This window comes from Pantherophis guttatus, chromosome 11 (genome assembly GCF_059756535.1).
Source record: "Pantherophis guttatus breed Tessera chromosome 11, ASM5975653v1, whole genome shotgun sequence".
Taxonomy (NCBI): domain Eukaryota; kingdom Metazoa; phylum Chordata; class Lepidosauria; order Squamata; family Colubridae; genus Pantherophis; species Pantherophis guttatus.
The window spans coordinates 7590456-7615890 of NC_142073.1; the positions used below are offsets into that span (position 1 = coordinate 7590456).

Genomic DNA, 25435 nt, shown 5'->3' on the forward strand with positions numbered 1-25435 from the left:
CTGCAAAAAAACAACCAGACTCAAGGAGCACCAAGGAACCCCACAAGGCTGCCTCTTCCTCTTCCTCTTCCTCCTCACCACACTCCCTTCTAGCACTGATAATGTTCCCTAGTTGGGTAACTAAATGTCTGCAAGGAAACAACCAGGCTCAGAGAGCACCAAGGAACCTTCATAGTCCTCCTCCTCGTCTTCCTCCTCCTCCTCCTCTTCACCCCACTCCCTTCTAGCACTGATGATGTTCCCTAGTTGGGTAATGAAATGTCTCCAAGAAAACAACCAGGTTCAGAGAGCAGCAAGTCCTCCTCCTCCTCCATCATCATCATCACCATCATAAATTGTGATAGGTAGGACTCTAAATTTAGTTCACTGTTTTAGCCTGAATTGAGAGAGAACGGTCAACTTCTTATGCATCTCAGTGATATGAATGAAGACATGCAGGTAATCCTCAACTTACAACAGGTCATTTAGTAACCTTTTGAAGTTACAGCGGCACTGAAAAAAAGTGACTTACGACCGTTTTTTACACTTTACGACCCTTGAAGCATCCCCACGGTCACATGATCAAAATTTGGACGGCAACTGGTTCATATTTTTATGACCCTTGCGGTGTCCCAGGGTCACGTGATCCCCTTTGGCAACCTTCTGAAGAAAATTAAAAAAGAGAGAGAAATGTTCCTAGTTCTAATCCCTCCCTATCATAAAACCTGCTAATTCCCCAAATACGCATCCCTTCCCATAATCGGTTAGATATTTAGAATATAAATAATATTCTTCTTATGGTTCTTGGCACAATAAGACAGATGTTTAGACTGGGTTTGCCATTTTTATCCTAGTGAGTCCTTCCCAAGGACCTGGGATAGCCAGATGTGGTCTGATGGTATCGAAGGCATCGTTGCAGGATGGAAGCTGTTCCAAGTCAAGCTGCCTTTTGACTTGATGGATGGCGATTGTCAATGCCAATGGTGTTTAAATGGTGCTCCAGATGTTTTGGAATTGCACTCAAGGCGCCTATCACTATTAGTACTATCTTTCCTTCTTTTTTTTTCTTCCCCTCTACCACAGTCGTTCTGTTTGCAGGTCTTTATATGTTATGATTCTCCCCAGTCCTTTTTATTCTGTTACACTGTCTCCAGGTACTACAACATCCATCATCCAGCCTTTTTTTTTTCCCCTTTCTTCTCGACAGTTGTTAGATCTGGCCTGTTATGTGGCGAGTGGTTGAATTCCAAAGTCTCTGAGACTTTCAACTAGACACAAGGACAGTTTTTTTCCTCCATGCCATCACTCTGCTAAACAACTACCGTGTTTCCCCGAAAATAAGACCCTGTCTTATATTTTTTTGAACCCTGAAATAAGCGCTTAGCCTTATTGCCATGCGCTCAAAAGCCCGATTGGGCTTATTATCAGGGGAATGTCTTATTTTGGGGGAAACAGGATAATTCCCACAACACTGTCAAACTATTGCTTGTGTCTTTACAATTTATATTGTTTTATTTAGTTTCCTGGTATGATTTATGTTGATTGCTTATTTAGTATCCTATGACTATCATTAAGTGTTGTATCTTATGATTTATGATGAACATATTTTAATGATGACTGTGATCCTGATTTATCACTGATAGCTTTTATGTACACTGAGACCTTATGCACCGAAGACAAATTCTTTGTGTGTCCAATCACACTTGGCCAATAAAGAATTCTAGCCTAGTCTATTCTATTCTATTCTATTCTATTCTATTCTATTCTATTCTATTCTATTCTATTCTATTCTATTCTATTCTTCGATTTCTATAACTAGATATCTATTTTGCCATCCCACCACTTATTATTACCCATTCGTAGAAAATTGGCTTATTTCCTGCCACCCAGTTTTCTTCCATTTTCTCTCTTTGTTCCGTTTGCACATGTGAGCTTGGCAGTGAGTCAACAGCTTCAAACTACAAGTTAAAACCTTACTCTGAAATGACAGATGCCTCCATGCCAGGGAACAAAGAGAAGTTGTTACTCATGCCTTTGCAGCCTCTAAAGCTCCACATCTGGGAAGCTTGGGATCAAGAATCTGTTTCTGTGTTGGCTTTCCCCATCCCCTGTGGAAGACCTTCTCTTCATGGCCGTCCATGGGACCACTGATTGATCTTGGATTCTTCTCTTTCCACCCACCCTCCGCCCCCTAGCTGGAGCGCTAAGCTGTACCTGACCCCGAGTAACATCGTACTGCTAACAGCAATTGCCTTAATTGGAGTCTGTGTCTTCATTTTAGCCATCATTGGCATACTGCACTGGCAAGAGAAGGTAAGCTTGGCAATATTTTTCTACCTTGCTTGTTGACCTAAGGCCATATTTAGAAAGAGCTTTGTGTTACACCAAGGGTTGACAATAGAAAGAATAGCAATAGCTCTTAGACTTATCTACTGCTTCACAGTGCTTTACAGCCCTCTCTAAGCAGTTTACAGAGACAGCCTATTGCCCCCAACAATCTGGGTCCTCATTTTACTGACCTCGGAAGGATGGAAGGATGAGTCAATCTTGAGCTGGTCAAGATCGAACTCCAGGCTGTGGGCAGAGCTAGCCTGCAATACGGCATTCTAACCACTGTGCAACCACGGAAGGAAGGAAGGAAGGAAGGAAAGGAAGGAAGGAAGGAAGGAAGGAAGGAAGGAAGGAAGGAAGGAAGGAAGGAAGGAAGGAAGGGCAATAGCAATAGCAATAGCAATAGCCCTTAGACTTATATACTGCTTCATAGTGCTTTACAGCCCTCTCTGAGCAGTTTACAGTCAGCATCTTGCCCCAAACAATCCAGGTCCTCATTTTACTGCCCTCAGAAGGATGGAAGGCTGAGTCAACCTTGAGCCGGTCAGGATCGAACTACTGGCAGTGGGCAGTGAGCTAGCCTGCAATTCTGCATTCTAACCACTGCAACACCGCGTATTCTTTCCATAAAGTCTTTCAATTTTAAATTAAATTTCAAAGCTGCTCTTTAAATTTTAGAGGGGCTCTCCCATTGCACAAAGCCACAATTGGCTCAGCCGGAGTCCACGCCAGGGCTGCACAAGGTTTTCCAGGCTAACGGGAAATGCACTCAGCCTTTACCTGACCTGCTTATAAAGGACGCATTCCGAAACTTACTGGATTGCTGCTCCAGTGCCGAAGCTATATTTCTTTCCCTTTCCTTTACGCGTATTCTGTTATTTAAATAGTTCATGGGTTTATTCCCCAGCCGTGTATTTAATCATTTCCCTCTTTCTGTCACATTTCTGTAACAGTGGTTGGAGGTGGCTGAGACTGAGGATGACTGAAGGGCTTAGTTTGTGCGCTTCTGTGCAAAAATTGTAAGCCAAGGCAGTCAAAACACAGTAAATAGATCCTACCCGTTGCAGGAAGCTAAGCCCCAATAAAACCACATGGTTATCAGCCTTTAGGAATCAAGGCAGTGCTGTGGACAGAGCAAATATTTTCCACTTCTTAATGGGAATTTAAGGGATGACATTGGTGCCATCAATCAAGGTTTACCCCTTAAGACCCACCCACCCACCCACACCCCCAATTTGGAAAAACTAACTTGATATTTATTTTTGGAAGATCCAAGTATTTTTAAGGTCTGAAGTAGATATTAAACCTCGGGAAGACTTAAGACACCCCTTTTCTCTTTAAATCCTCATTTTTTTACATTAGTTTTTTTTTTTTTTTAGTTTCTTTAAGGCACAGAATTTTCCTCCTTAATTTCCCTCCTTCCTCCCTCCCTCCCTTTCTTCTTTTCTCTATATTTTCCCTCCTTCCCTTCCTTCTCTTTATCTTCCTTCCTCCCTCCCTCCCTCCCTCTCTTCCTTCCTTCCTTCCTTTCTTCTTTTTTCTCTATCTTCCTTCCCTCCCTTCCTTCTATCTTCCTCCCTCCCTCCTGTTCTAACCTAGGCTTCCTGAGTCATTAAAACACATGAGTAGTCCCAAAAACCTCTTTTATTGCAACAGCTGTGAATTCTGTTCATTCACAGATGAGTCCCAATTAGTTATAAAGACTCCTTCGGGAGAAGTCCTTCGGGATAATCACCCACCTTTATCTCCCTTGACACACTGCCAAAGACCTAATTGGCAAAGCCACATGGATCCAGAATCAAACAGAGCTTCAGTCTTTAAGCTGAACCGAATGAACAAACGTTGCTTCCTGCAAAAGCCCATGTGCCTTTGCTCCTCTTTTAAGTCTTATGGGAGGAGCCAATCATCTCCCAGCCCTACTCCCGAGTCATCCCTTTTGTTTTAGCTATTCTTGCCTTCTGGCAGTCCTGTGCATACACGCACTGGGAATAGTCTCCCCCTGTTCCTCTGCCTCGATAAGATCCGACTCTGGAGGCTCTGGAGGCAGCACGTACCTCCCAGATGGCCCTTTCTCTGCCTCCGATGCAGAGCCCTCATCCGAGCCTTCCCCAGACTCCAGGACTGGCCCATGGCCCTCCCCAGCCTCCTAACTGTCCGACTCTGCTGCCAGCTTCTCAGGCTGCTGGCGGACCACAACACCTCCCTTCCTTCCATGCTTGCTTCCTCCTTTTCTTCTTTTCCCCCTCCCTTCCCTCCCTTCCTCCTCTCTCTCCTCCTTCCTCCCTTCTTTTCTTCCATTCATTAGGGAATACGTTAGCACGGCGACCATTGCCAAGATTAGAAAGAACGAGCGTCTTCTGCTCTCCCAATTTGCTCTCCAAGGTCCCAGGGAGGTTAAAGGGTGGCATTAAAAGCTGCCTTTTAGAAATTTGTTGAGCTGGAAGTGTTTGGGTGACCTCTGCCCATGCGGGGAGGGAGGGGGGGTGTCTTGTCTTGAAAAGTTCCCTGGACAATGTGGCTCCGGCAATGAATGAAATTTAAATCAGCCTCTTTTTTTTTTTTTCCTTCTTGTTCAGCTCGGCTGTAATAGAAAGCAGTTTCTTCCCTCTGAATTAAGCGCCCTTGCTGGCTTCCTTATCGACAAGCTTCAAAACAGAGATATTTTACCCAACTATGAGCAAAGCTGCTATTTTACTCTGTTGAAGCGCATTGATTCCCAGAAGTTACTTTAAAAGCTTCCTTTTTCAATGCCACAAAAGAACATGTCTGTCCCCATTTCTCGTAGGGCTTTCTATTCATAGCTGACCATTCAACAGCGGAGATAGTCAGTTAAGCATTTGCCGGCTGGGCAAGCCATAATCATACCTGTGGAAATGATCACTTCTGTTTTTTTCTTTTTTGAGCCTTGCGGTGGCTTGTTGTCCTTTATGACACCAAGTAACCTAGTTACTTGGTGTTTCCGAAGGTTTCGCTTGCAAATTAGCCGAGATTAGAACCGCGGATCCTTGCGCCACGTTAGCACCAAGGAACAGGAAGGACGCACTAAGCAATAATGCAATTCAGTCCTTGAGACACTCGAGGCACACGACGCCGAACGATGTCTGCACGATTGTTCTTTTGCTCTTCCACCCCTAAGTTCTAAACGGAACATTATACCGTATTTTTCGGAGTATAAGACGCACCTACCTTTTTTGGTGAGGAAAAGAAGAAAAAGAAATCTCCCTCTGCCTCTGCCTCCCAGCAATTTTGCCTCGTTGCAGCAAACAGCCTGCTTTACTTTCATTTTTGTTTTCAGCATAGCTTGATTAGCACAAGGAGAAAAAAGAATCTGCTCCAGCAATTTACCTCTTTGCAGCAAGCAGCAGAGCCCTGCGCAAAACAGCTGAGAGCAAATCAGTTGAGAGTCGGGAGGCCGATTCAATCAACTTGTGCTAATTAGGCTGTGCTGAAGCTGAAAGAGCTGTTTTTTCTTGCTGTTTGCTTGCAAGGAGGTAACTGCTGGGAGGCAGAGGGCAAAGGATGGAGGCCAGTGGGTGGGCGTGACTACATTCGGTGTATAAGACACACCTAAATTTTCACCCCCTTTTAGGGGGGAAAAAGGTGCGTCTTATACTCCGAAAAGTATGGTAATCCATCAATTAGCTGCCAGGCTTTCTAAAGAAACTGAAAAATAATAAGAGCGAAGGGCACTCTATTTTAGCACGGGAGGAAGTGCCTAGTTTGAAGAATGGAATAAGCATGAATTCCCCTGGAAAGGAAACTGGCTGATAGGAGAAAGGTTAGCTTTGTCTTAGCATCTTCCAAACCCGAGTTTCAACAGCAAAAGTTTTCCCTGCAGAAATGGTTCAAATTAAGTATAGTTTAGGATAGACCGTTCCCCCCCCCCCACTCCTCCGTAGAACAAGAGATGGGATGCAGCTGAGAAAGCATCTTGTGTGCTTCGTCATTAAGGCTAAATGGGAATTGCTGTGGTGCGGGTTCCTTCAATATGCCAGGAGCATTTCCTGCGGAGAAGTAAAATCAACGATGGCTTGTGTTACCGATTTCTAGTCGATTCTGCTCCTTCCCTGCTGTCTTTTACAGTTCTTCAACACACCAAGCCTTTTTCTCTCAAGGCCATTTGTGGCACCCCAGGAAAGCACTTATGAGCCTGCATGATTACCAAAACCCAAAGGGCACATAAATCCTAACTCCTAGATATTGAGGCGCCTCGGAGAGAAACGTTCTTAAGCGCCCTGTCTTGCTAGCTATCCTAGTTTGAAGTCTTCACCAATAGCACTTAGCAATAGCACTTAGACTTATATACCACTTCACAGTGCTTCGCAGCCCTCTCTAAGCGGTTCACAGAGTCAGCCTATTGCCCCCAACAATCTGGGTCCTCATTTTACCAACCCGAGAAGGATGGAAGGCTGAATCAACCTTGAGTCAATCAGAATCAAACTCCTGGCAGCGAGCAGAGTTTTGCCTGCAATAGCAATAGCACTTAGACTTATATACCACTTCACAGTGCTTCACAGCCCTCTCTAAGCGGTTCACAGAGTCAGCCTCTTGCCCCCAACAATCTGGGTCCTCATTTTACCCACCTCGGAAAGATGGAAGGCTGAGTCAACCTTGAACCTGGTGAAATTTGAACTGGCGAATTGCAGGCAGCCGGCAGGCAGCAGAAGTAACCTGCAGTACTGCACTCTAACCACTGCACCACCGAAGCTCACCAAGGCATAGATTTCCCACTTCTTCCCCAACGCACCTTCAATACAGGAGTCCTCACCTTAACACCTGGTCGCTTAGCAACCGTTCAGTGGTCGGATGGACTCCCCAGGAGTACAAATGACCCTGCTGCAAAATTCTGACCCTTCCCCAATGCAAATTCCATTTTGGACACTTGGCAACCAGCCCACCTTTAGAATCCTTTGCAGAGCCCTGTGATCACCTGGCCATGTTTTACGACGTCTTTGCCCTAACCCGGCATATAGTTCCCATTTTCTGCAAAACTGGGCCACAATGCTGAACAATTAGTTCACTTGAGACCTTTGATGTTCCCTTAATGACCACAGCAGTCGCTTAACGAGCGACTTTGTTTGCGAGTCACTTTAGCCTTCTGTTCCCTTATCCGACAAGAAGCTGCTGTACGGAACCCCAAACAAATGAATAAACTTCTGATTTATTTATTTATTTATTTTATGAGTTTTGGCAATATAATTTCGCTCGCGAAGCAAGCAAGCCCCGATCTAAAAAAATCACTTGCTTTTCGCTGCCGATGGTTACGCTAAATAAGCAAGCTGTGGTTGGTTGCCTTTAAGCGGGATCAGATGCACCCATTACGATGCCGTTCGAACGAATCCCCGACCCGGCGGGCTGCGCGAAGGCGGGCAGTGTGCCTGCTTGTTTAGATCCCTGCATTAATGGAAAGTTCCAAAATAACCTTTTGAAAATGTCACCCGTGAGACAGGAAATACAACAGGTTCAGAATTAAGAATGGAAAAGAGGAAAGGCAGGCAGGTACGCGGCCCATTATGCAGCGCGAATTCTTTGCCGAGATAATGGACGGGTGGAAGGGAATGTGTCATGGGGTGTTTTTATAGACTGAGACATGTCAGAGCCTTTGTGGCAGGAGCACCTTCCTGCCAAGAAGTCGGAGTGTGATTAACACCTGAACGCCGCACTTTTCCCTGAAGGATAAAGGGCTGACAGTAAAATCCAAAGCAGCACCGTCAAGCTGAAATCCTGGTTCAGCCACAGGCAGCGAGAACACCTTGTCAGATTAAGGGTGAGATGGTAATGATGCATGTCTCACATGCCACCTTCAGACAGAACCATCATACCCCTTGCCTGCTTTCGACTTCTCCTTGGTTATGAATACAAGGCAGAGCCACGCTGGGTCAGAGTCAAGGTTTATCTGTTCCGGGATTCTGTTTCGTGGTCAGTAGCCAAGTGGAAAACCAACGAGCAGGACACGAGTACAATTGATAATAAAGCCGTGCTTAATGAAGAGAGCCAGTTTGGCCTGGTGGTGAAGGCAATTAGGCTAGAAAGCAGGAGACGGTGAGTTCTAGTCCTGCCTTAGATATAAAAGCTGGCCGGGTGACTTTGGGCCAATCACCGGGAGACGGTGAGTTCTAGTCCCACTTTAGGCACGAAAGCTGGGGGGGGTGACTTTAGGTCATACACCAGGAGACGGTGAGTTCTAGTGCTGCCTTAGGCATGAAAGTTGGCTGGGTCATTCACCAGGAGACGGTGAGTTCTAGTCCTGCCTTAGACATAAAAGCTGGCCGGGTGACTTTGGGTCATTCACCAGGAGACGGTGAGTTCTAGTGCTGCTTTAGGCACGAAAGTTGGCTGGGTGACTTTGGGTCATTCACCAGGAGACGATGAGTTCCAGTCCCGCCTTAGGCAGGAAAGTTGGCTGGGTCATTCACCAGGAGACGGTGAGTTCTAGTCCTGCCTTAGACATAAAAGCTGGCCGGGTGACTTTGGGTCATTCACCAGGAGACGGTGAGTTCTAGTGCTGCTTTAGGCACGAAAGTTGGCTGGGTGACTTTGGGTCATTCGCCAGGAGACGGTGAGTTCTAGTCCCACCTTAGGCAGGAAAGTTGGCTGGGTGACTTTGGGTTTCAGCAGGTTCTGACCAGTTCTGGAGAACCAATAGTGGAAATTTTGAGTAGTTCGGAGAACCGGTAAATACCACCTCTGACTGGCCCCGCCCCCATCTATTCTCTGCCTCCCGAGTCCCAGCTGATTGGGAGGAAATGGGGATTTTGCAGTAACCTTCTCCTGGAGTGGGGAGGGAATGGAGATTTTACAGTATCCTCCCTCTGCCACTCCCACCAAGCCATGCCACGCCCACCAAGCCACACCCGCAGAACCAGTAGTAAAAAAATTTGAATTCCACACTGCGCCTTAGGCAGGATGCCAGCCGGGTGACTTTGGACCAATCATTCTCTCTCAGCCCAATTCAACTTTTAGGATTGTTGTTGCGGGGAAAACAGGAGGAGGCCAGAGTGTTAGGTTTGTTCGCCACCTTGAGTTATCTATAAAAATAATAAAGGCAGGATAAAAATAAAAAAATAATCAGATTTTTTTTTTAAAAAAAATCTCTGAAATAGGTTGATGTTTATAAAAAAAAAGTAAACCCACCTTTTGGGAACCGCCGATTTTCCCAGGGTTTTTAATGAGACCGATAGCATTGCCCCATTAGGATCATTCTTCCGACACACATAACTAGGTCAAAAGTGGGCATTGTGAATAGGACAAGAGAGAGATTCCCTGTTTAAAACAAAATAGGAACCTTTCAAGCTCCCTCCCTCCCCTACCGCCCTCCCCAAGACTCAGCATGTATGTGCTGTCCCGTAGATGTTCCTTTTTATCTTATTGTCCTAAAAGAAAAAAGCTTGATGGACCAGCAAAAGCTTTGCGCCAAAGAATTTAGATTTATGGTGGCCACTTTTGGCTAGATTCTTCCACCTGATGCCTAATAAACTATTATCCGTCAAGGGTTTTAGTAAGCATTCCAGTAGTATCAAGGAGCCTTGGTAGTACAGTGGTTTAATGCACCCTGTTATTAACACAGCTGCCTGCAATTTCTGCAGGTTCAAATCTTACCAGGCTCAAGGTTGACTCAAGGTAAGTAGAAGAGCGAGGCAGGGGATCCTTTCTAAGGTAGGTTAAATGAGGACCCAGTTTGTGGGGGCAATAAGCTGACTTTGTATAAATATACAAAAGGATGAAGGCTATTGCTTAACGCATTGTAAGCCGCCCTGAGTCTCCGGAGAAGGGCGGCATATAAATCAAATTAAAATTAAAAAAAATAAAATAAAAATTTTTTAGGGTAATCATTTTTTGTGTGTGTGATTTTTACAGTTCTGATCATCAGCGTTAGGTGCAGCCACCAAAAGCATATTATATTTTTTCCCCTAAAATAATTGTTTCCTTGTTGCCGTTGTTCCAGAAAGCAGATGATCGCGAGAAAAGGCAAGAAGCACACCGATTCCATTTCGATGCAATGTGATCGACCTTTAGGTCTCGATGCAGGAACTACCACTTGATCCAGACTAAACCTACCGAATCATAGACAGACTGAAGGAAGCATTTTGCTGTGGTATTTGTAAATGTTGAAATGTTGCTGTTTGTTTTTTCCTTTTAATTTATTTGTAAAGCGATAGCCTCATTTCAGAGGACGGATTGTATATATTCGCCACTGTCTTTTATTTAATAAATTCCTCTCTCTCCCCCGTAGATCCTACTGCCGTGATGGCGAACCTATGGCAGGCGTGCCAGAGGTGCCACACAGAGCCCTCTCTGTGGGCATGCGCACCATCGCCTCAGCTCAGCCAGCTGGTTGTCGGGTTTCCGAGTTGCACATGTGCGCCAGCCAGCTGGTCTTCCGATTTCCAGCACTCTGGCACACATGTGCGCCTTCCGATTTGGGCACTCTGTGTCTAAAAGGTTCGCCATCACTGTCCTACTGCATGCATTCCATATTCTCACTTTCTTTCCATATAACTGTCTTTCCTGAAAAGATGGTTCTACGTAAATTGAACTTTCAGTGAGCCAAAAAAAAATCAACAACCCCCAACTCTAGTGCCCCAGTCTGATCGTCATTTATCTCTTTCCAAAATATGACTTCCATGTTTATAATTTAATCCTCCAGCAAACTGGTAGATTGTTCTGATTGTACTGGAAGGCATTTTTACTCGAAATGCTTTGGATTGTTCATCTTAATCTTTGTATCCAATCAAGTGCAAAGAGAAGCTTAATGTCAGAAGATTAAAGCACCCTAATAATATTGGAGTAAAAAGACTGATTCGCAGAATCAGAAACAAATCAACATAATGCAGTCTACCTTTTGAAATTATGCCAGCCTAAAATCATCTGCGAGATATACCCCTTACTCGTAGTTATCATGCAGTTATCCTAAATTTTAATCATGAAAACAGACGATACGTAAAAATAAAAATTTAAAAAATATGTTAAAAAAAAAAAGGAACAGAGGATGCTCCGCCAAGGAAAAATTGTGCCTCTCCACAGCCTGTTATGATGAAGGGCTGGACTAGACTATGTTATGATTTCCCTCTAATCTTCTCGTTGCATACCAAACCATGTCTATGCGCAAAGAGAATCCCAGCGTTTTCCGAATAAGAATTAAGCTGCGGCTATTTGATTAAGAAAACTATTGGAAGCAGTCTTTTTATGTAAAGCCTCTGTTGCTTTCTTCCTTACGTTTGGTTTACGGTTTTTAAACATTCTTGGCCTGTATTCCTAATAAACAATGTCCATTACGTTAACTCGTATGCTGGTTTAATTTGCAAATGGTAAACTTGAGCATGGATTCCTTTCATATTTGAGGGGCTGCCACAAAGAGGGAATGGGTCAGCCTATTCTCCAATGCACCTGAAGGCAAGAAAACAAGCAAAGGGTGGAAACTGAACAAAGAGAGAAGCAACCTAGAACTAAGGAGAAATTTCCTGACAGTGAGAACAATTAATCAGTGGAATGACTTGCCTTCAGAAGTTGTGGGTCCTTCGAGGCTTTTAAGAAGGGACTGGATAATCCTTTGTCTGGAATGGGGTAGGGTCTCCTGTTTCAGCAGGGGATTGGACGAGAAGACCTCCAGGGCAGTGGTGAAATCTGAACCGATTTGCTACCGATTTGCTGGCCGTGCATGCGCACCAATGTGCACTATGCACGCGCATGTGCAGTACGCACCAAAAGGAGGCTTGGGAAGGTAAATAGAAGAGCGAGGCGGGGGATCAGCTGTGGCGCGCGATTTAGCTTCTCTAGAAAGCAGGATTTCCTGCTTTCTAGTAAAGCTAAACCACGCGGCACAGCTGATCGTTGGAAATACCGGTTGGAAGGAACTGGTAGCTTTTTTTAACTACCGGTTCACCTGAACCGGTAGTTTTTATCACTACCGGTTTGCCCGAACTGGAGTGAACCGGTAGCATTTCACCCCTGCTCCAAGGTCCCTCTCAACTCTGTTATTCTGTTATTTGGTATGACATCGCTGTTGAAGAAAGGACACTTAGGTTTAATATGAATGTTACAAGGAGCAAAGAGAGAAGCCGAAAGGGAGAAACGGGGTGACATAAGAACATACGGAGCCATTTTATCTTGAGTTTCTAAGCCAGAGAGTTGATTATCCATCCTCAAGAACACCTGCCCATGATCTTAACAGTCATGGAAGTCATGGATTTCTGACTTGCTAAAGATATCAGGAATAGGACCAGTGATCCATGGATGTCAAACTGGCGGCCCACAGGCCGGATACGTCACTCGCAGGCCACCCTCACCCCAGCTCCGCGAATGGGGAAATTATTGCCAAATGTCATGTGACGGCAATGTGACGTGGTGAGTTTGACACCCATGCTCTAGTTAATGGGTGTCCAACCTTTTGACTTGCCTGGGTAGCATGGAGTGAAGAAGAATTGTCTTGGACTGCCTATCAAAGATATAGTTAATGTATATACCAATACTGCTAAAAAAAATCACATCACGTTAAACATTTATGATCTTATGGGGCCACAGTACCAGCTGTCCAGTGTTCCATGCGGACCAGGGCACAGATTGGACACCCCTAAAGTAGGTGGGAAAAGGTTTGTTTTCTCAGTGGCTTCGCCATTATTATGTCTCTTTTTCACCTTGCTCTTCCTTAATCGGAGCATTTTATAAGACAACAGCAAGAGATGTGAATAAAGTGTGCTTTATTCCTGTCGCAGCCTTTCTCCCAAGTTTTGTTGAGACTTGAAGTATGTTCTCTTTCCAATCAACTTGCCGCATCTATTAGGCGTCTGAAGCTGGTACTTCATGCCCTGCGTTATTCTCTTAAGTACGGTAGAACTAAAGTCACACAGGTCTTGTTCTGTAGAGGAGCAGAGAGGTGGCCTTGAAGCAGCTGTTCAACAGCTATTAAGTAAGCATCAGCTGGTCTTGAGAGGGAGTAAGGAGTGAGAAAGAAACAGAAAATGATGGGTTGATTTTGATTCTACAAGCCATAAACGGGGGTCAGAGAGAAATTCTGGCAGGCTTTCGAGATTGTTGTTTTGCCACAATAAAATAAAGAGTTTCAATAACCCACGTGGAGCCTACCTCCTCATCTGCCCTACCTTGAAGATCTGATGATTTCAGAAGTCTTACTTTATAGATCGCGTGTCTCCAGTACATTTTCTATAGCCCATAGCAACATTTGTAGTCACCGAGACCATCACCCATCAAAACCTGCTCAATGATCACCAGAAATGTTTTCAGAACAAGGATGAGCCTTGTAGGGCAGCCTTATCAGTTCATCTCAACACAGTCTGGCAGGATTCTCAAAAAAGATGATTAGATAGATAGATAGATAGATAGATAGATAGATAGATAGATAGATAGATAGATAGATAGATAGATAGATAAAATTATTGGCTAAGTGTGATTGGACACACAAGGAATTTGTCTTTGATGCATATGCTCTCAGTGTACATAAAAAGACAAGATACATTTGTCAAGAATCATAAGGTACAACACTTAATGATAGTCATAGGGGATAAATAAGCAATTGAATCATACTAGGAAACAATATAAATCATAAGGATACAGCAACAAGTTACAGTCATACAGTCATAAGTGGGAGGAGATGGGTGATAGGAATGATGAGAAGATTAATAGTAATTCAGGTTTAGTAACTAGTTTGACAGTGTTGAGGGAATTATTTGTTTAGCTAAGTGATGGCGTTCGGGAAAAAAACTGTCCTTGTGTCTAGTTGTTCTGGTGTGCAGTGCCCTATAGCGTCATTTTGTGGGTAGAGGTTGTTTAAAAAAATGTTTTTAAAAGCCTCTGACGATCACAGCTGAGCAGCACGATCGTCAGAAGCTTTTTTTTTTTTACTTTTAAAAGCAATGCTTTTAAAAGTAAAAAAAAAAGATTGGGTGCCACAGCTGATCACACACACACCTGCAGCGCTGTTCTACTTCCCACATGCCTCCTTTTGGCGTGCACTGCGCGCTCACACCTCGCATTTGGTGCGTGGTGCGCGCTGCGCAGGTGCAGCCAGCGAACCAGTAGTAAACCGGTTCACATTTCACCACTGAGTAATAGTGAGTGAGTTTGTAACGATTTGAGCTGAGGGCCTTCTGTATATTTCTTCATTCATTTTCTCCATCACTGAAAATATATAGAGAGTTCCCATTATTGAAACAAGTGTGCCTTATTTGTCCAAAATCTGTACTACAGCAGTATTTTTATTAGACCGACCAAAACTCAAAGGCAAACCTTAATCAAAATCTGAGCTCATGCCTAATGGTAAGCTGGAGTTTGCTTAATTTCTTGGCTGAGCCACAAATTAATAAGTTCGTAACAACATGCTAAAACTAAATCAAAATCAAATCACCTGACGGCTTGAAAGAAGATGACATTCGCTGCCTTAAAACAAATGTGGGATCGGCTGGAAGCTTTTAAATTAGGCATCAAGTACCTTTGGAACGCAAAGACCAAAGACCAGACCTCAAAATGCTTTTTTTTTTCCAAATGAAGCAAAATATAATTACCACCACACTTTGCATTTACATTCTGAAATTTGGTTCTATTTTCAGCGTGAATTAGTTTTATGGAAAACAACGGTAGTGATAATCTCGTCCTGTTGTATTACATCACACACAGCTAACTCAGAAAGAGTTCTGGTCTTAGTATGTTTCTTCTGGCTGTAAAACTATTCATAAATTCAAATCTTAGCGTGCCTGGGTCAAAATGGGTTGTATTTTCAAACAGAACTCATTGTGAGTTGTATTGACATCAGCTGCTTTTAAATACTGGAAATCCACCTTTGATGAAACATAACCCCCACCAAATTCCATATATTTAAACATCTCCTAGTAACCACCACCATTACTCCAATTAGATATTACGGATTGTGTAATATTTTGGATAAGGTTTTCCGAAAGGAGCTTCAAAAGGGCACAGGAGTAACTGTACATCAGCAACTCTCGAAAACAGCTGTATCTTCCTTTTTCATGATTGTGCAACACTTCCAGAGGGCAGACACCAGGGTTGGGCTGCTGGGGGTTCGCAGGGGTTCGAGAGAACCTCTAGCTAAGATTCTGTGCAGTTCGGAGAACCCCCAAATCCCACTCCTGGCTGGCCCCGCCCCTCCCAAGAGTCCCCACGGGGCCTGTTTTGGGTGCAGGTAAGTACAGGGCGCACACAGTGGCTCGGGGACGGTGAAAAATAGGCCTACTGGAAGTTCGGAAAGGCTGGAAACTGGGCCGTCTGGCCTCCAGAGGGCCTCTGGAGCCTGGGGAGGCCATTTTCACCCTCCCAGAGGCTCAAGAAAAGCCTCTGGAGCCCAGGGAGGGCAAAATCAACCCTCCCTGCCGCTGTGGTGCAGGAGGCCAACTAGGACACATCCACCATGGCCACGCCCACCCAGCAACCGGGCAGAGAACCCCTTGCTAAAATTTTTGAAGCCCACCTCTGGCAGGGACACTTGGCTGCTTTAAAGAGGGGCTCTGTTGGTACCCATGTGCACTGCAAAGCAACTTTTTATGGAATTAAAGCAGGGCTGTATTGCTCTATTAGCCAAGTTGTATAAAAGCTGCAGATCTGTTATGGATCATCTTCCTCTAGTAAAGTTGAATAGCTCTTTAGCAAAAAAACCCACAAAGTTTAAGTTCCTCTGAGGCTTGAGAAGCGACCACAGGATTTCCTAAGATGGAATTAAAAATACGTTCTACGAAAAATGCAGAGTTACTGCTGTGTTGTTCACCTCTGATCTACAAGATAGTCCTCAACGTACGACCCATAATGGAGTCCAAAATTTCCATTGTGAAGCAAGACAGTTGTTAAAGAGAGCTATGCCCCATTTTATGACCCTTTTTTTTTTGCCGCAATGGTGAAGTGAATCATGCAGTCATTAAGCGAATCAGTCACCTGACCCCCAAAGACAGTGCAACCGTCATAAATACATGCCAGTTGCCAGGCTCCCTAATTTTGATCAGGGGTCCATGGGGGGGGGGGAATGCACCAACTCGTAAGTGTGAAAATCGGCCATAGGTCACTTTTCTCAGTGTTGTAACTTTAAGCATTCAATAAACGAATGGTTGTAAGTCAACTACCTCTAGTACTTGCACCACTTTGGTGCCCATACTGTTATTCCGCTTTAGATTAGCTGGCAGCATCTACTGCGTGGAAAAATCCTTAATTTTTCCCCTTTTTTCCCCCATTCCAATCCGTCCTCCCAATTCTTTTGCTCAGGCTCCAATAAATTCCTCAATAATTTATGCAAAAGGAAAGACAGCACATCTTGCCTGTTTTAAAATACTTAGCGGGTTACGACGGACGGCATCTGTTTGTCAATGTTTCGGTCATCTTTCAGCACAAAAGAGACGGAATCTATTTTAAGCTCCTGTTAAACGAGTGCGGCTATCAAATAGTTGAAAAAGCAATTTGTTAGGTTTGTTATAATGCTTTGAATTCAGTTACGTGTTGTTGCCTTTAGTGCTGGAATCCAAGCAGGTCAAAAGCCAGCAAGGTCCCAGATGCACGCTAATATTGTGCGTACGCTTTTGAGAATACATATAATTTCCAAATAATAATTTAGGTTTGAAATTATTAATTGCAGCAAATACGGTGGTGCGTTCATTACTTCCTATAATCTTACTGATTGGAAAGCCTTTCCATAGCTTCAAAAGCCTTTTTAAAAAAATGCCACCTCTTATTTTGGGGTGAACGCAGTGGTGAAATCCACTTACCTTCGCTACCGGTTCGGGAACGGGAGTGTGCGGGAGTCCATGCCCGCCTCTTTTGCGCGTGCGCAGATGGTATAAAAATGGGACGTAATGCTCCCGGTGGGTGGGCGGAGCCTCCCGCCACTGGCGCTACCAGTTCGGCGAGCCGGATAGAACCCGGGGGGATTTCACTGCTGGATGAATGTATAATAATAATGTTGTAAAATTGGATAATTTTACAATTGGATAATTTTTGTTAAATGAGGATACTGGTAGTCCTCAATTTACGACCACAATTTATGTTGCTCAGTGAGTTTTGCCCCGTTTTATGACTTAAGTGAATCACCGCAGTTGTTAAGTTAGTAAGTGAATCTGGCTTCCCCATTGACCTTGTTTGTCAGAAGGTCGCAAAATGACTCCAGGACACTGCAACCGTCATAAATATGAGACAGGTGCCAAGCGTCTGAATTTTGATCACGTGACCACCATGGGGATGCTGCAACAGTCATAAGTGTGAAAAATGGTCATAAATTGCTTTTGTCATAACTTTGAATGGTCACTAAATGAACTGTTGTAAGTCAAGGACTATTTGTAATGAAAAAAAAGTTTTGCGTCTCGTATTTGACGATGAGAAAGAGAAAGTGGCTGCAGTCTTTTCATGTAGGAGATGACTAGGCTGAGGGCGAGGGAGGGGTCAAACGCGTCATAGGTCATGAGTCTCTGCGTGCCCATAAGAGCTCTGAGTCCAGCCCCCTTTGACTGCCTTCTTAATTTCCGCTTATTTCCCTTGACTGTTAGTTGGTCAGATTCTTGTAGAGAGCTTAAGCTTTCGATAAACCTTTATGTACTCATTCGAGCTGCCCAAATCTCCTGATTTCCCCGGGGTTTGACGTTTCCTACACAACTGCAAGCTCCAGCTTTATAGCAAATTCCGAATTAGACGACCGTGTCAACATTAGACCACAGTATCAAAATGTTCCTATCCAGCGACAATCAACAGAGAGGGAATTCACACGCTTCACTGAAAAGGCAAAGAAGAATGCTTAACCGTCTATCTCTAACATGCTCTGGGAGTGAGTGTGTTAAAGAAGAATAAAAGGCAAGAGGAGAGAGAGATGGGGGAAAAAAAACTTGAAATCATTAGTGGTGGGACAGGCTAAAATCTAAAAAAAACTGGTGAGAAAATGCTGCGGCTTTTCCCAGGGAAAAAGAAAAAGAAATAACCTGTTAGAAATGCTGACAGAGATGATTTCACACTTTGGTAGAAGTAGGACGGAAAGGACTGAAAAGGGGAACATGGGCCATGCAGCCTCTACTATGTCCTCTTTAAGTCAGAAGGTATGTACCCCATCACTTGTCCCAAAGATACTTTTTTCAGGAGGCAAATGGACTTTCTTGTTTGTTTTCTTCTGAAGTCGTTTCGCTTCTCATCCAAGAAGCTTCTTCAGCTCTGACAGGATGGTGGGGAACGGAAGGATTTATACTCCTTGCAGACAGCTGGTCCTTTGCATCCTTTTAGAGGGTTCTTGAAGCACTTGGAGGTTTATCTGCGTCCTCAGGGTCAAGTGGTGCAAATGGTTCCTGTAGTCTGCAATATATTTTTTTTTACTTTTTTTATTTTTGCAATTTTGGGGGGAAAAAAGGAACCATTTGCACCACTCAGGTGACCCTGAGGACACAGATAAACCTCCAAGTGCTTCAAGGACCCTCTAAAAGGATGCAAAGGACCAGCTGTCTGCAAGGAATATCAATCCTTCCGTTCCCCACCATCGTTTTCGCTGGCAGAGCGCTCGGGCCACCCCAGGCGCCTCCGACACAGACACGAGTGACCTTGAGCTGGCCACGCCCCCTGCCCCTCCCACCAAGGTCAAACCCAACCAACCCTGATGCGGCCCTCAATGAAATCAAGTTTGACACCCCTGCTCTAGTCTAACACATGCCTCCCTCACCAGTGATTAAAAGAACATCTTGGCAGATTGATGGACGGACCCGCTCCTGGATTGCTCCTGCAGGAGACATTCAACAGCTCCTGGCATAGCGTCAAGCGCCCCCTCCCATCTTCATGCTCTTCACAAGGGGTTCCCAAATTTGCTTAAGGCACCTGCTGTTGCTGCTCTGCCGGAGATCTACAGCGGTTGCCCAGCTGCTCACCCGGCACAAGAAAGAAAAATCACAATAAAATTGAAAGAGAAGTTACGCTCGCTTGTCCAGGGGGATGTGGGGAGGGGAGTTGGTGTGAGACATCTCTCTATGTCCTTTCCAAAAGGCATTCGATTCAATGAAAGGTGCAGTTACCCACACTGGCTGCATTCAATCCTCTCCAAAGGTGATTCAAACAGGGTTTTTATGTGATCTATCCTGGTTTGTTCTGCCCAGCCTTGATTAGCAGGCACGCGCAGTCATAACATGGTGCATGAGCTCTGCTCGTGTTCAGAACAATTTAAAATAACTACCCACCCTGCTCTCTTTTCCCTCCCTTTCACTCGTTCCCAAGGCAGCAACCCCAAAGAGTCAGCCCATCCGCTGAAAATGCAGCTCAGAAGATCTAGGAAGATCCTTTCCAACAGGCAGGATCCCCAAGCCTTCCCCTCTCTCCCAAGTCTTTGAAGTGCAGAGATCCCTCTGAAAAGGGCAGAGGGGAAGCCTTTCAGATAACACCCGAGTAAGCAACTGGCACTTTGCTCAACCTTTATAACTCCGGAGATTGCAGGGAGGGGAAAAGGAGAAGGCGGAGCAGGGCTCACGTGGCGTCGATGGCTTTTGCCAAGACTCTGAAGTCAAGACCATCTCCAGGGGAAGGAAAGGCACTCTTGCATATGCACAGAGTCTTCAGATGTGACAGTAGACCTGGGGACCGAAGCCAAAACTAGATTTTTTTTTCTTTTTAAGACCCTGTAATCCCTTTTATAGGGATGGAATTAGGGCGACTGAATGGAATTGAGCCTTTACTGGCCGGATGCCCTTCCCAACGCCTATGCAGAGTTCGCAGCAGATATTTACTCATTGTTTCCCGATAAAAGAAACATCTGAGGCTGCCTAGGATTGAACTCTCAACCTTCCGAGTCCCAGTGCCTTTACCTCTAGGCCACTTCACCCCTCAAAGCCAAGACTTAATTTGGTCCCCTAAATTCCTTTATGTCTCCTGTCTCTCTCTGTCTACACCATCTCTATTTTTTCTTCTCTTCATTCCTGCCTCTTCTGCCTGCACCCTTCATTTTCCTCTCCACCGTCAGTCTCTTATCTTCCACCTTCCTGCCCTCTTGAGGATCCTGGGGCTACTCCCCTCTCCTCCTTCCCAGCCTCACAAACCTGTTTCCCCCCCCCCTCAGCCCCCAGCCCCCACCCCCCACACACGCGCGCCTTCTCTTTTGCCTTTCCTTGAGTTTACTTTGTCCGCCTCCCGCCCGGATCCAGCTTTAAACTCATAGACCTTTCGCTAAATGGCTCTCCAGGAGTTTTGAATAAACAACTTAAAAATAAGTAGAGGGTTTTGTGTGTGTGTGTTTTTTTAAGCAAAAGGAAAGGGAGGGAAAGCGAGTTGTCTAATAATCCATAGAATTCCCCCCCAAAGGTGAGTTCCGTGACACACAATACACACAATTACAGGTATACAGGTATACCTGTAATATGCACACACAGATATATACAAAAATATGAAGGCTATTGCTTAACGCATTGTAAGCCGCCCTGAGTCTCCGGAGAAGGGCGGCATATAAATCGAACCAATAAATAAATAAATAAATAAATATTTCTCAGGCGGTTGCAAGACCAGGCGAGTAAATATGATGAGAAAGCACCCGTGGAGGAGCCCAAGAGGTAACTTAACCATGGTTTCCCTCAAACCAACATCCTGGATTTTACACACAGAGACCCCCCCACCCCACCCCACCCCATCCTCAACCCCACGCTGGATCCGATACTTTGCTCGGCTTTGCAAAGAGGTTTTGTCTTCCGAAGACGCTGGTTTTTGCGCTTCGGGGTATCCGATCCAGGCGGGGCGTCTTGATGCGGGACGGGGAGCCACCGCCCGCAGGAGTCCAACCCAAGGGGAGGGGGCACCCAAAGCAGAAGGAAGGGGTCCCTTGGGGGGAAGGGGGAACTGCTGGGAGGGGGGCGAGGCGAACCCCTTGCGCCTTCTCCAACGGGACAGACCCACCGGGCTTGGCGAGGGGGCTGAATGGGTAGCTTGGCTAAGGGGCGCGCGCGTGTCTTGGGGGGCTGGGGGTAGCCCGGGCTGTGAGAGGAGAGGAAGGGGGAGCTCAGGGGCACATGCGTACAAGACTCTCCCTCCTCCTCCTCCTCCTCCTCCTTCTTTCCTTCCCTCCCTCTCCCTCTCCCCCTCCCTCCTTCCCGCCCCTCCTCGCCCCTCGCCCGCCCAGTCGGGGGGCTGGGCCAGCTGCGGACCGGGCGCGCAAAGAAGAGGAGGAGGAAGAAGAAGAAGAAGAGGAGGAGGAGGAGAAGGAAGAGGAGGAAGAGGATGGAGCTGCCCGCCTTTCTCCCGTAGCTGCCCGCCGGCATGAAGGGGCAGCCGCCGCCGGGCTCCAGCGGCGGGCGGAGGCAGCGGGAGCCAACCGTGGCCGCCGCCGCCGCCGCCGCCGCCGCCGGAGGAGCGAGCAGGGGAAGGAGCAGCAGCACCATCGGCGGCGGCAAGAGGAGGAGGAGGAGGAGGAGGAGGAGGATGCGCCCCTCCGGCTGAGCCGCGCCGGCTTCTTCCCCTTCGCCAGACGGTCTCCGCGCCCAGCGCGCCGGGCAGGCGAGGGAAGATGCCTTTGGACAAGGTCTACTCGGTGCTGGAAGGTAGGGCGCGCAGGGCTCTCCTGCCTCCTCTCTCCATCTCACCAGGGCTACTACAACCTCCATCCTCCCCGGCGGGCGGTGGGGCGCCAAGGCGAGGATGGGCGGTGCGGGAGACCCTCCTTCCTCCCAGAACGGGCTGCGGGGTCTGGGGGGCGCTTCCCCCTTCTCCTCCGCGGGTTGAATCCGGATTGGGGTCCCCTTCTCTAGCCGGCCAGTCCGGAGTTGCCCCTGATCGGCGGCTTTCTCCTTTCGCCCACCTTCAACCCAAGCTTTGCTCCCGGTCCGGCCAGGCGCCGGTGCGAGGTTTCGCGTGGCTGCCTAGATCGCTTTCCTCCATAAATGCCCCCCCGAGAAGGAGGGCTTCGAATTGCCCGGATTCCGGTTTCGGGGGGTCGGAGCCTTCAAGGGGGAGAGACATTGCCGGAGGAAGGTCTTCGAAAGAGGCGAGCCCCCTCTCCGGATTGGGTCGGTCGCGGGGATCCCCCAGCCTCGCTTCCTCCAGGGACCCTCCAGATGTTGTGGGTTGGGGGTCTTTTTTGCGCTGGGGGGAAATCTGACAACTGGGAGGGGGGAAGAAAAGCCAGAGGTCGGGGTTTGCTGCTGCCCCATAAGGACCGAGCAGAGGCTGGGGGATCCCCCCCCAAACACACACACACTCCAAAGTGCTCTGTAGAGCGGAGAATGGCACAGGGAGTGCCGTTATTTCTATTATTCATTATTTAATCCCATTGAATGCAGCCACTCATTCCATGGGCTCATCTTCCCGGTTAGCGTCTTCCTAATTTCAACAAAACCGAAGGGATTTTGCAACCCCTTTTTTTCTCCTCCTTCCCTCTCACCCCACATTGATTTCTTCGGTTTATCCTACTGGTATTTTTTGGGGGGAGGGTCTTGACTGTTAAAAAGGGCACATCCCCCCCCTCCTGTTTTTCCCCCACAGGGCAACAACCCTGTGAGGTGGGGTGGGGTGGGTTGAGAGAGAAGGACTGGCCCCCAAGTCACCCAGCCGGCTTTTGTGACTAAAGTGGGAACTAGAATTCATAGTCTCCCGGTTTCTGGTCAGGGCATCGAACCAGGCGCTTTTTCTGCAAATACTATGATAACGGCACATGATCCTTCTAGCTCAAAAACTCTGATCCCTTAAAGCTTGTCCAAGGCTTATTGGTTCTGGGCTAAAAGGAAAGGGGTTAAAAAAAAAGATTTAAATCTGGCAGTTTCCATCCAACGATTTGGCATCCTTCTTCCCTACCAAGGAAGGATTCCGAATTTCCTTGAGATTCTTGAAACTCTCTGGGTACCACTTGGAGAAAGCAGGCTGGCTTTGTGTTGCAAGAAAGAATCTGGGATTCCCTGATTGGTGTGTGGCTTCCTTCCCCCCCCACCTCACTCCTCCCCACTCCAACACACACACATGCACACAAACACACAGTCGGAGGCATGCACACTGCTTTCCCTGTCCCACACATGTGAGAAGGGACTCGCACTGTGTTCCCAACCCACTTCAGTCTCCACTTCGTTGCATGCAGTCGGTTCCTCCTTTGTTGTTAGTTGCAAAGTCGTGTCCGACTCATCGCGACCCCATGGACAAGCCTTCCTGTCCTCTACTATCCTCTGGAGTCCATGTAAGCTCAGTGACTCCATCCAGCCACCTCATTCTCTGTCGTCCCCTTCTTCTTTTGCCCTCCATCGTTCCCACTTAAGACTTTACAAAAGCCAGAAAAAGTGACTACAACGCATGCACCCGGTGTCCTCTGAATTTGGGATTGCTAGTATCTATGTGTTTTGGTGAGCCATCAAAGATGCTCTCCTGCTTTGCCTTAGGAGTGTCACTCCTTTGCCATGGGGGGGGGGCATGATAGCAGTGTTCCAATATCTGAGGGGTTGCCACAAAGAAGAGGGAGTGGAGTCAACCTATTCTCCAAAGCCTCTGAAGGCAGGACAAGATGCAACGGATGGAAACTAATCAAGGAGAGAAGCAACCTAGAACTAAGGAGAAATTTCCTGACAGTGAGAACAATTTATCAGCGGAATGAATTGCCTCCAGAAGTTGTGGGTCACTGGAGGTTTTCAAGAAGCGACTGAACAGCCATTTGTCCGGAATGATAATAGGGTTTGCTACTTGAGCAGCAAATTGGAGTTCGAAGACCTCCAAGGACCCTTCCAACTCTGTTATTCAAAGCCCCTGAAGGCAGGACAAGAAGCAATGGGTGGAAACTAATCAAGGAGAGAACCAACCTAGAACTAAGGGGAACTTTCCTGACAGTGAGAACAATTAATCAGCGGAATGAGTTGCCTCCAGAAGTTGTAAATTTCTCCAACACTGGAAGTTTTTAAGAAGAGATTGGGCAACCGTTTGTCTGAAATGTTAATAGGGTTTCCTGCCTGAGCAGGGGGTTGGACTAGAAGACCTCCGAGATCCCTTCCAACTCTGCTTTTCTGTTCTGTTCTGCCAGGCATGCAGATCGGTTCAGATTTGTGTCCTCTGCTGCTTGTGAAAATTGAATGGCCTGGATCTAGTAATGGGGGTGGGGGGAAATGTGAAGGGTGCTGGGATTTGTTCTGACGGCTATCAGTGATGAGCATTCATATCTACTCAGAAGTAAGTTGGGCTAAGTGGAATGACATTTATTTTACAGGAAAGATCCGTATCCCAATGTACTGTAATATTATATATCCAAATACTTTGGTTGTAATCCTTGGCTTACAACCAAAATGAAACCCCAAATTCTCCGCTGCTAAGCAAAGCAGTTGTTGCGTGAAGGTTGTCCTTTTTACAAGGGTTTTTTTTTTTTGCCCCCGTTGGCAAGCTAATCACTCCCCTTGTTAAGTGAATTGTGCGGTTATTAAGCAAATCCGGCTTCCGCCATTGAATTTGCCTGTCAAAATCAGGTTGGGGAAGGTTACAGATGGCGATCACATGACCTCGGGAACCGTGCAACTGTCACAAGTACATGTCAGTTGCCCCAAGCGCCCAAATTCTGACCACGTGACCATGGAGCGGCTGCAAACGGCCATAAGTGTGAGAAACATTATAACTCACTTTTTTCAGTAACTTCGAACAGTCACTAAAGAAATGGTTGTAAGTTGAGGACTGCCTTTAAAAGAGCTGCGGGCATGATATTTCGGATCTCATATAGCAACCTCCTCCTCCCCACCCCTTAAATTTTTTTCTTCTTTTAATCACACCAAATTTGTAACTATATCATGCAACTCTCTCTCAATATTCTTAATGTAGCGAGTAGATTCTGTCACATCAAACAGCTTTTTTTCAAAACCCGGTCTTGATCTACAGCCGTTCTTTTATTTTGCATTTAATATCAGAAAGCTGGCTATTTCATACTCATCTGTCTTTTTCCAGTCTGGCTATAAGGCTACAAAAGTCCCTTCTCCACAGGGTCTGGAAAAGGATTAAGCCTAGCCCCTAGGAATCCTGAAACTCTTTGTGTGTGTGTGTGTGTGTGTGTGTGTGTGTGTGTGTTTTTAGTGCAAAATTTGACTACTGTTCAGATGTAATTCAGAGAGTCCTGCAGCTTCTTTCTGGCTACCGATGGCTGTCTTGCTTCTTTTCAGATTGGCAGCTCCGTTTGATTTTAGGGGATGCCTTTAATTTAGAATTGTACAGCATCCCAGGAAAA

At 46.2% G+C, this 25435-nt stretch overlaps 2 protein-coding genes across 3 annotated transcripts in view; both read left to right on the top strand.

Annotated features, from left to right (window-relative positions):
* The window catches only part of ITFG1 (integrin alpha FG-GAP repeat containing 1), a 97684-nt gene extending 86093 nt beyond the window's left edge, over positions 1-11591 (top strand). The window contains exons 17-18 of the mRNA XM_034426452.3: positions 2175-2292; positions 10256-11591. Of these exons, the coding sequence (XP_034282343.2) occupies positions 2175-2292; positions 10256-10315 (178 nt within the window). The 3' untranslated portion in view covers positions 10316-11591. The remainder of the gene's footprint in view (positions 1-2174; positions 2293-10255) is intronic.
* A 9789-nt stretch (positions 11592-21380) lies between these two features.
* Positions 21381-25435, top strand: part of NETO2 (neuropilin and tolloid like 2) — a 36078-nt gene continuing 32023 nt past the window's right edge. For both annotated transcript variants that reach the window (XM_034426451.3, XM_087877303.1), the window contains exon 1: positions 21381-21800. In XM_034426451.3, coding sequence (XP_034282342.2) covers positions 21767-21800 — 34 coding nt within the window. In that variant the 5' untranslated portion in view covers positions 21381-21766. The remainder of the gene's footprint in view (positions 21801-25435) is intronic.